At 35.7% G+C, this 10,315-nt stretch overlaps 2 protein-coding genes across 2 annotated transcripts; both read left to right on the top strand.

The window, feature by feature from the left end:
• Nucleotides 1–2,283: 2,283 nt before the first annotated feature.
• LOC133326878 (lysozyme 2-like) lies at nt 2,284–2,725 on the top strand. The gene has a single exon (XM_061535491.1). The coding sequence runs from the start codon at nt 2,284–2,286 to the stop codon at nt 2,710–2,712; it is 429 nt and encodes a 142-aa protein (XP_061391475.1). The 3' UTR covers nt 2,713–2,725.
• A 2,061-nt stretch (nt 2,726–4,786) lies between these two features.
• On the top strand, nt 4,787–5,224 carry LOC133326903 (lysozyme 2-like). The gene has a single exon (XM_061535515.1). The coding sequence runs from the start codon at nt 4,787–4,789 to the stop codon at nt 5,222–5,224; it is 438 nt and encodes a 145-aa protein (XP_061391499.1).
• The last annotated feature ends 5,091 nt before the right edge of the window (nt 5,225–10,315 follow it).

Below are 10,315 nucleotides of genomic sequence, written 5' to 3'. Positions count from 1 at the left end.
TGAATCGAAGAAAAGTTTAGTCATGTTACATTTTGGGCAATATCTCAGATATGTGTTGAGATATATTCTCATAAATTTCAGTGATTTAAGGTTAGATATTTTGTTGTCCAAAACAATTTATTTCATTAAGTTCTACCGATTACTTTAAAAGTTAGACTACCCATAATATGGTTACCAAAAAAGAATGGTACATAATTGAAAAAGGTTTGTGTCTAGGGAACATTTCCGATATCGTTGGTGGTAGGAACATTGTGTCAAAATCAGAATTTCTATTTTTAGATCAAGTATTCTTCTTCCAAAATCCATTGATTTTATGAAAATCCAGTGATAATTGGTTACGTTATGGCTCCCAGAAAATTGTTACGCAAAATGAAAAGCATCAAAATGGATCATGTTTTAAATTCTACAGAAAAGGTAATTTGGAACAACTCTAGTTTAGTAAAAACGATCAAATTTTTCTGAAATTTTTTCCAGAGGTAGGTATTTTTACCCTAATTATGGGGATATATTTTTTTCTTGGGGGACGTACCCGGTTACCCGGTTATTTGACCCGGAAGTTCGGGTACGGGTACCCGGTTATATCCGGTTCTACGGATCCGGTTAATATAATATGGGTATCATTTTAAAGGTTATAAAAATACCTTTCCATTGAGTGGTAATATGATGGGGTTATCTCAAACCATTTTGGGGATATAGTCAAAAAACTGGGTTTTGGTCCCCGATTTTTTTGAAAAACTCCCTGAAAGTCGAACTTGGGTCCATTATAGTCCCTCTCTAAACAGTACCCAAATGATAGACCACAATTTGCCCTTTCCAAAATGGTGCGATATGTGGCTGTATCTGTTGTGGATCAAAAGATATGGGCCTTAGAACCCTATAAAACAAGGAAAATCTTTCTACATGACAGAATCTCCTTTTAAATAGCATGGTGTTTTTTGGGTGACCGGCCTTCGGCCGGGGATTTAAGACTTTCTCCTATGGACAGATGCCAACACCGGCTAACGCGGCAGAAAATCCTTCTAAATAGAATAATTTTTTGTGTAGCCGGCCTTCGGCCGGGGATTTAAAACTTTCTCCTATGGACAGCTACCAACACCGGCTACGCGACAGAATCTCTTGTTAAATGGAATATTTTTTTGGGTGACCGGCCTTCGGCCGGGGATTTAAGACTTTCTCCTATGGACAGATGCCAACACCGGCTAACGCGGCAGAAAATCCTTCTAAATAGAATATTTTTTGTGTAGCCGGCCTTCGGCCGGGGATTTAAGACTTTCTCCTGTGGACAGATACCAACACCGGCTACGCGACAGAATTTTCTTGTTTTTGTAGGGTTCTAAGGCCCATATCTTTTGATCCACAACAGATACAGCCACATATCGCACCATTTTGGAAAGGGCAAATTGTGATCTATCATTTGAGTTTGGGTTAGAGAGGTACTATAATGGGCCCAAGTTCGACTTTTAGGGAGTTTTTCAAAAAAATCGGGGACCAAAACACAGTTTTTTGACTATATCTCCAAAATGGTTTGAGATAACCTCATCATATTACCACTCAATGGAAAGGTATTTTTATAACCTTTAAAATGATACCCATATTATATTAACCGGATCCGTAGAACCGGATATAACCGGGTACCCGTACCCGAACTTCCGGGTCAAATAACCGGGTAACCGGGTACGTCCCCCAAGAAAAAAAGATATCCCCATAATTAGGGTAAAAATACCTACCTCTGGAAAAATTTTCAGAAAAATCTGATCGTTTTTACTAAACTAGAGTTAAGCCGGTAATTTGTAATTCACAACAATAACAAAAAGTGTGCTTGCAGATTTTATTTAAATATAATTTCTATTTTCAGATCAGAGTTTATTCTTTCAAAATCCATTAATTTTATTAAAATCCGATAATTATTGGCAGAGTTATGGCCCCTGGAAAATTGTTACACAAAATATGATAAAATTGGGTAAATTTTGAAATTCTGTGAAAAAATTTTTTGTTATTGTTGTGGACCAAAATAACAAAAAATTCCTTGCAAAATCTTTTTTAAATTATCAATCTATTATAATTAATATTAATTAAGATAATCAGATAAAGGAATAGGTAATTTATCATTTTTTTTAAATACCCAAATTTCGTATTCTTATCACATTCAACAAAGATATGCGAACATTTGTCGATAAATTCAGACCAATATCTACCTAAGGGAAATAATGATATAAAAACCCCATGTATGCTGTTTGAAAAGCATAGTCGTTTTCCGAACTTCTAACACAAAAAATTAGAAAAATGTTCAAATTAACCTTTGCTGTTTTGGCTGCTGTCCTTTTGGTCGGCCCCGCCTTGGGTGAGGTTTACAACCGCTGCTCTTTGGCCCGGGAAATGTACAAATTGGGTGTACCCAAGGATCAATTGGCCCGTTGGACCTGCATTGCCAAACATGAATCTGATTACAATACCAAAGCTGTTGGCTCTTTGAATTCGAATGGCTCCCGCGACTATGGTATCTTCCAGATTAATAACAAATACTGGTGTCAGCCACCCAATGGTGCCTTCTCCTATGATGAATGTAAAATTAAGTGTGATAGCCTTTTGGTCGATAGCATTGAACCCTCCGTTAAGTGTGCCCAATTGGTGTTGAAACAACAAGGCTGGACTGCCTGGTCCACCTGGAAATACTGTGATGGTACTTTGCCCAGCATTGATGATTGTTTCTAAACTGGAAAAGTGTTGAATAAATTTTGAATAAATGAATGGAATTAAACGATATTTTTTTAATGGGGTTAATTGTTTTCAATATAATTAAATATAAATATGGGATATGATATTTTGGGGAAGTATTTAAAATAACAATGCTTTTGGGGGTCTTGGAAGGAATATTCTTTAAAAAATTGCATCTCTGCAGATCTAGGAAGATATATTCTTTAATAAATTGGATCTCTGGGGGTTTAGGGAATAGTATTATTTAATAAATCTGAGTTCTGCGGATTGGATCTCTGCAGGATTTGGAAAAACTATTTAATAAATCTGAGCTCTGGAGGTCTTGGAAAAACTATTCTTTAATAAATCTGAGCTCTGGAGGTCTTGGAAAAACTATTCTTTAATAAATCTGAGCTCTGGAGGTCTTGGAAAAAATATTCTTTAATAAATTGGATCTCTGCAGGTCTCTGAAAAAATATTTTTTAATAAATCCTCGCCTCTTGTGGTCTTTGAAAAATATTTTTTAATAAATCTGAGTTCTGCAGATTGGATCTCTGCAGGTCTTGGAAAAACTATTTTTTAATAAATCTGAGTTCTGCAGATTGGATCTCTGCAGGTCTTGGAAAAACTATTTTTTAATAAATCTGAGTTCTGCAGATTGGATCTCTGCAGGTCTTGGAAAAACTATTTTTTAATAAATCTGAGTTCTGCAGATTGGATCTCTGCAGGTCTTGGAAAAACTATTTTTTAATAAATCTGAGTTCTGCAGATTGGATCTCTGCAGGTCTTGGAAAAACTATTTTTTAATAAATCTGAGTTCTGCAGATTGGATCTCTGCAGGTCTTGGAAAAACTATTTTTTAATAAATCTGAGTTCTGCAGATTGGATCTCTGCAGGTCTTGGAAAAACTATTTTTTAATAAATCTGAGTTCTGCAGATTGGATCTCTGCAGGTCTTGGAAAAACTATTTTTTAATAAATCCACGCCTCTTATGGTCTTTGAAAAATATTTTTTAATAAATCCACGCCTCTTATGGTCTTGGAAAAACTATTTTTTAATAAATCCACGCCTCTTGTGGTCTTTGAAAAATATTTTTTAATAAATCCACGCCTCTTGTGATCTTTGAAAACTATTTTTTAATAAATCCACGCCTCTTATGGTCTTTGAAAAATATTTTTTAATAAATCCACGCCTCTTATGGTCTTTGAAAAAATATTCTTTAAAAAATCCACGCCTCTTATGGTCCTTGAAAAATATTTTTTAATAAATCCACGCCTTAGTTGATCCTTGAAAACTATTTTTTAATAAATCCACGCCTTAGTTGATCCTTGAAAACTATTTTTTAATAAATCCACGCCTTAGTTGATCCTTGAAAAATATTTTTTAATAAATCCACGCCTCTTGTGGTCCCTGAAAAATATTTTTTAATAAATCCACGCCTCTTGTGGTCCCTGAAAAATATTTTTTAATAAATCCACGCCTCTTGTGGTCCCTGAAAAATATTTTTTAATAAATCCACGCCTTTTGTGGTCTTTAAAAATATTTTTTTAATAAATCCACGCCTCTTGAGGCCTTTGAAAAATATTTTTTTAATAAATCCACGCCTCTTGTGGTCTTTGAAAAATATTTTTTTAATAAATCCACGCCTCTTGTGGTCTTGGGAAAAATATTCTTTAATAAATCTGAGTTATGCAGGTCTTGGAAAAAATAGTCTTTAATAAATCCACGGCTCTTGTGGTCTTTGAAAAATATTTTTTGGGAAACTTGGCAAATAAACTATGCCCCTCAGAAGTCATTGTGCCCTGAACATAGACTAGAGTTTAACATAACAATGTTTTCATGCTGGGTCGTGCACTGTTGGAAACTATGCTACACAAAAATTGATAAGCTAGTGGGAGTTTATTTTTTGGGATTTCCTCCCACCACCCACATAAAAACCAAAAAAAAATACAAACAATAAAAAAATTACCCAGTACCACCAAGCATAGCAATTTTTTGCTATAAAAAAGCCTGCAGGCCAAAGAGCTACAACATAAACCCCCAGTCAGCAATCGGAAACAGCAACACATCACACATCAATCGGAAAAAAATGATGTGGAAATCGCCAATAGCCTTCCTTCTAATTGCAGCCGCCATTGGCCTGGCTCCTATTGCCGAAGCAAGAATCTACGATCGCTGTTCATTGGCCAGAGAACTACAGATCTTGGGTGTACCCCGTTATGAGCTGTCCAGCTGGATTTGTATTGCCGAGCGAGAATCGACCTATAATAGTTATGCTGTTGGTCCGCCCAATTGGGATGGTTCTCATGATTATGGTATCTTTCAAATAAACGATAAATATTGGTGTGCACCACCCAGTGGCGCCTTCAGTCATAATTTGTGTAAAATCAACTGTAATGACCTGCTGTCGGATAGCATTGCTGCAGATTTACAATGTGCCCGCTTAATCTTAAGGGAGCAGGGTTGGAAGGCATGGTCGGTGTGGCAATATTGCAATAATGCATTGCCATATATTGATGATTGTTTTTAAATGTGTATTTTAAAGAAAGAAATTGGAAATATTCAATTCAATAAATAATATGGGGTTTACACGAAACTTAAATATGCCCAAAAATACCGAATATTCTGGGGTACCTTTATATGCGGGCTGCTTAAGAAGTAAAAAGATATGGATAATTTTTAGTGTGGATATGGGAACTCTAAATATGAAATTACAAAAATCCGAACAATAGAGCTATTCGCAATATGGGGGCTATCCGCAAAAGTAGACCAATGTCGATCATTTTTTGTAGGTAGATTTGTTACCCAATGGTAACTCAAAGTACAAAATTACAGCCAATTCGGTTGAAAAATCCCCAAAATTCCGAATAACGGAGTTACTGTTATATGAGGGCTATCCTTAAAAGTGGGCCGATATCTATAAATTTTAGTGAGGAGATTTGCTACCCAATAGACACTCAAAATACCAAATTACAGCCAATTCGGTTGAAAAACTTGCCAAACTCCCCAAAATTCGGAATAATAGAGTGTACCGTTATATGGGAGCTATCCTCAAAAGTGGACCGATGTAGATCATTTTTGTAGAGGAGATTTGCTACCCAATTGGAACTCGGAATTTCAAATTACATCCAAATCGGTTAAAAAAGTACCAAAAATTGCCAAAATACCGAACAATTTGGAGTACCTTTATATGGGGATTACCCTCAAAAGTGTACCGATATCGATAATTTTTGGTAGGGAGCTTTACCACCCAATGGGAACTCAAAATACCACATTACAGCCAATTCGATTGAAAAACATGACAGAAACCCCCAAAATTCCGAAAAATTTAGGGTATTGTTATGTGGGGCTATACTCAAAGTGAACCGATATCGTAAATTTTTTGTAGATTGGAACTCGGAATATCAAATTACAGCCAAATCGGTAGAAAAAAGTGCCAAAATTCCCCAAAAGACCGAATATTTGGGGGTACGGTTATATGGGAGCTATCCTCAAAAGTGGTCCGATATCGTAAATGTTTGATAGGAAGATTTGCTAGCCAATGGGAAACCATATTACATCCAATTCGGTTGAAAAACATGACAATAATCCCCAAAATCCAGAAAATTTTAGAGTATCGTCATGTGGAGGCTATCCTCAAAAGTGAACCGATATAGTAAATTTTTGGTAGGTAGATTTGCTGGCCAATGAGAACCCAAAAAAGTACCAAAATTCCCTATAATACAGAATATTTGGGGGTACTGTTATATGGGGGCTATCCTCAAAAGTAGACCGATGTCGATTTGGTAAGGAGATTTGCTATCCAATGGGAACTTAAATTATCAAGAGCGTTTTTTTATACCCTTCACCACACTGTGGTACAGGGTATTATGTCTTTGTGCATATGTTTGTAACAGGCAAAAGGAAACGAGATAGACACATGGTTCCTTTTGAGAATATGCATAGAATCACTTTCTAAGTCGATTTAAGCATGTCCGTCCGTCCGTCCGTCTGTCCGTCCGTCCGTCTGTCTGTCCATGTTAAATTGTAAACAAAGTACAGGTCGCATTTATGATCCGAATTGGATGAAATTTGGCATAGGTCACTTATTCGGCCCAATGACGAACCCTATTGAAATTGGGAAAAATCGGTTCAGATTTAGATATAGCTCCCATATATATATTTAACCGATTTAATGTAAACGGTCCCTATATATCTTTCGATTTGCACGAAATTTGGTACAGCGTAATCATTTAAGTCTAGAATGATGTCTGCCAAGTTTCGTGAAAATCGGTCCAGATTTAGATATAGCTCCCATATATAGTTTCGTCCGATTTCATGTAAATGGTGCCCCAAAGTCCCTATATATATTTCGATTTGCACGAAAATTGGCATAACGTATTAAATTAAGCCTAGAGTGATGTCTGCCAAGTTTCGAGAAAATCGGTTCAGATTTAGATATAGCTCCCATATATAGTTTCGTCCGATTTCATGTAAATGGTGCCCCAAAGTCCCTATATATCTTTCGATTTGCACGAAATTTGGCATAACGTATTAAATTAAGCCTAGAGTGATGTCTGCCAAGTTTCGAGAAAATCGGTTCAGATTTAGATATAGCTCCCATATATAGTTTCGTCCGATTTCATGTAAATGGTGCCCCAAATTCCCTATATATCTTTCGATTTGCACGAAATTTGGCATAACGTATTAAATTAAGCCTTGAGTGATGTTTGCGAAGTTTCGAGAAAATCGGTTCAGATTTAGATATAGCTCCATATATAGTTTCGTCCGATTTGATGTAAATGGTGCCCCAAAGTCCCTATATATCCTTCGATTTGCTCGAAATTTGGCATAGCGAAATGGATTAGGTCTAGATTTATGTGTGTTAAGTTTGCTGAAAATCGGTTCAGATTTAGATATAGCTCCCATATATATTTTCGTCCGATTTAAGGTAAATGGTGTACCAAAGTCCCTATATATCCTTCGATTTGCACGAAATTTGGCATATCGTACTTAATTAAGTCTAGAATAGTGCACGTTAAGTTTCTCGAAAATCGGTTTGGATTTAAATATAGCTCCTATATAAATTTTCGTCCGATTTAATGTAAATAGTGTACCGAAGTCCCTATACATATTTCGATTTGCACAAAATTTGGCATAGTGTACTAAAATGAGTCTGGAGATTTAAGTGAAATGAGATTTATATATAGCTCCTATATATTTTTGCTTCCGATTTTATGTAAATTGTGCACTAAAGACCCAAAGTTTGTCCGATTGCCACACAATTAAGTACAATACAGAAGTTAATATAAGATAATCTCTGCCATTCTCATTGAAATCGGTTCAGATTTTGATATAGCTTCTACATATATATTTTCGTCCAATTTTACACAAAATTGACACAAATTTTGCACAACGTACTAAAGTTTTGAAATTTGGAAAGTGTAGAAATCGGTTCAGATTTTGATAGAGCTTCTATATATATTTTCTGCCGAGTTTTGGTAATTTTGTCCCATTGTAAGAAGCAACCGTATATCTGAACAAATGAAAAATTTAGTATAGGTTGCAGAATTCGACGTCTATTAGCATTCATCTGTTGAATATACCCAAAGTGGTGAAGGGTATCATATAGTCGGCCCCGCCCGACTTTTCTACTTTCCTTACTGGTTTTAATATAAATATGTGAATATTTTCCATTTAAATTCGAATTGTTTATTAAAATAAACTAAAATTAAATACATACATGAAAAGTGTTTTGATAAATAAAATTAAAAAAATTATAATTCATTAATAACTTAAAAAAACTAATCAAAAAGATAATCAGTCAAGACAATAAAAATATTGAATGTAAAAATCTATGTAAATTCAATTAAAATAAAAATTTTCCATTCTACTGAACCTCCACATAACCCTCTACCTTAAGCCAATCCAACAAACATAAATATGTGTCATCGAGAAATTCGATAAATAAATCCTCATGATGCGCGATTACCCTTACATCCAATGTTTGATTTAGCAGAGCACCACACAACTTTTCAATGGCTGGCTTTTTCTGTTGTGCTGGCATTTGAATTTCCCTAACATTGGCTAGCCGACAGATAATCGCTTGAAATGGTATTTGAGCCATACCCGTATCACACTTTGCCAAATTCCTTAAATGCACCAACTGATGATTGCCATAGTCCACATAGAAGACCTTAAACATTTTATAATCATCATCATGGGATATTATTTTCGCCCGATACCAATTACCATCATCATAGCGGGCCAGAACCAATTCATAGATATGTGGTGGCCTTTCCAAACGTTTCCATGCCGGAATATCTTCATCATTCCAAATGAGCGGGGTGTTATTATGATGAACATCATTGATTTGACAATAAAATGAGGATATTTGGCCAATGTGGGTGGGTGTAATACTAATTATGGCATCTTTGGGATATACTACCATGGCGGTACGTGTATCAACAAATGAGGTGGCGGGTATTAGATCTTTGGTATAGCCTTCGGGATTCAGGGGTTGATGTTCCTGTTTACACGTTGAGCCCTTAAAGCAGGCGCCCGTTTTGGGATCATAGAAACGACACAGACGTTGCTCATCTTTGGGATTATAACCCATAACCGCGGTTAAGGCATTACTGGTACACAACAATGGATCATCGTAGAGAATTTGCAGTTCTTCGCGGGTAAGCTCCTTTGTTTTTTGAGTTTGTTCCTCTGCCGCCACCTTGGTTTGTTGGCGAAAGGGATTGGTTTCCGTTATTTGTAAATTTTGTAATTTGTTCGATGCATTTGTTATTGTTGCTTTTGTCTCATCATTTGTGCTGAATTCAACAATAAGTTTATTCTCCTTAATCTCAATTATTTTCAAATCACATTGTTGATATTCTAAATGTTTGAGTTTTTCTGGAAGCTTGGAAGAGTCTCGGGCCATTTGACATAATATACCCAATGCGGGTACATTTTGTTGTTCTTCATTGAGTTGATATTTAATATCATGCATTTTCATATTTTCAATTTCTCCAAAATCCAATAGATAGCAAGGGTATATCTGTTCTTCCAGCTCTTGGTCATAGAGGATTTTCGGGGAACGCACAGCTCTCAAAATACGTTTGTCCAGTACCAAACCAAATACCTCATTGACCGGGGGTAGATGGTGGTATTGCCGCAAATCCAAGGCATGAGCTACTTCATTAATAATACCCACATATTTTGATTGAAAATCGAAAATATAAAATTCTAAATTTTCCACATCCTTAAGATAGGTTACAAAAGCTTTAATGGTTTGGCCAGGGGTATAAATAGTTGAGAGATTTTCTTGAGGATAAAGAAATTCTCCTTCTTCATCGGCATTAGTGTTGTTATTGTTGTTGCATATCTCCTCAGCCGGATATATCGATTTATTGTAATTTTGTATAAAATCTATGCGTTTCAATTCAGATTCCCTGTCTGATTTCGATATTTCGTATTTGGTATTACTATTTTCCACCACCACCTCCTCCTCCACCACCAACTCATCCTTGCGGTCATCTGGTTTAATTCCAAACATTTCCATCATTTTATGTTTGTCTTCGCCATGATTTAGCTGCAATTGCAAATTAAATTTTCTTGCCAAATTCATAACATTTGTTATACTCGTTAG

This window comes from Musca vetustissima, unplaced genomic scaffold, assembly GCF_032173495.1.
Source record: "Musca vetustissima isolate MV318-11 ecotype Yass unplaced genomic scaffold, APGP_CSIRO_Mvet_v1 utg6219, whole genome shotgun sequence".
Taxonomy (NCBI): Eukaryota; Metazoa; Arthropoda; class Insecta; order Diptera; family Muscidae; genus Musca; species Musca vetustissima.
The sequence above is the reverse complement of the archived record's forward strand: the minus strand, read 5'-3'. Positions and strand labels throughout refer to the sequence as shown.

Bases quoted from the DNA above. Each gene is read 5' to 3' on its own strand.
- LOC133326903 (XM_061535515.1), top strand. From the start codon at position 4,787: ATGTGGAAATCGCCAATAGCCTTCCTTCTAATTGCAGCCGCCATTGGC.
- LOC133326878 (XM_061535491.1), top strand. From the start codon at position 2,284: ATGTTCAAATTAACCTTTGCTGTTTTGGCTGCTGTCCTTTTGGTCGGC.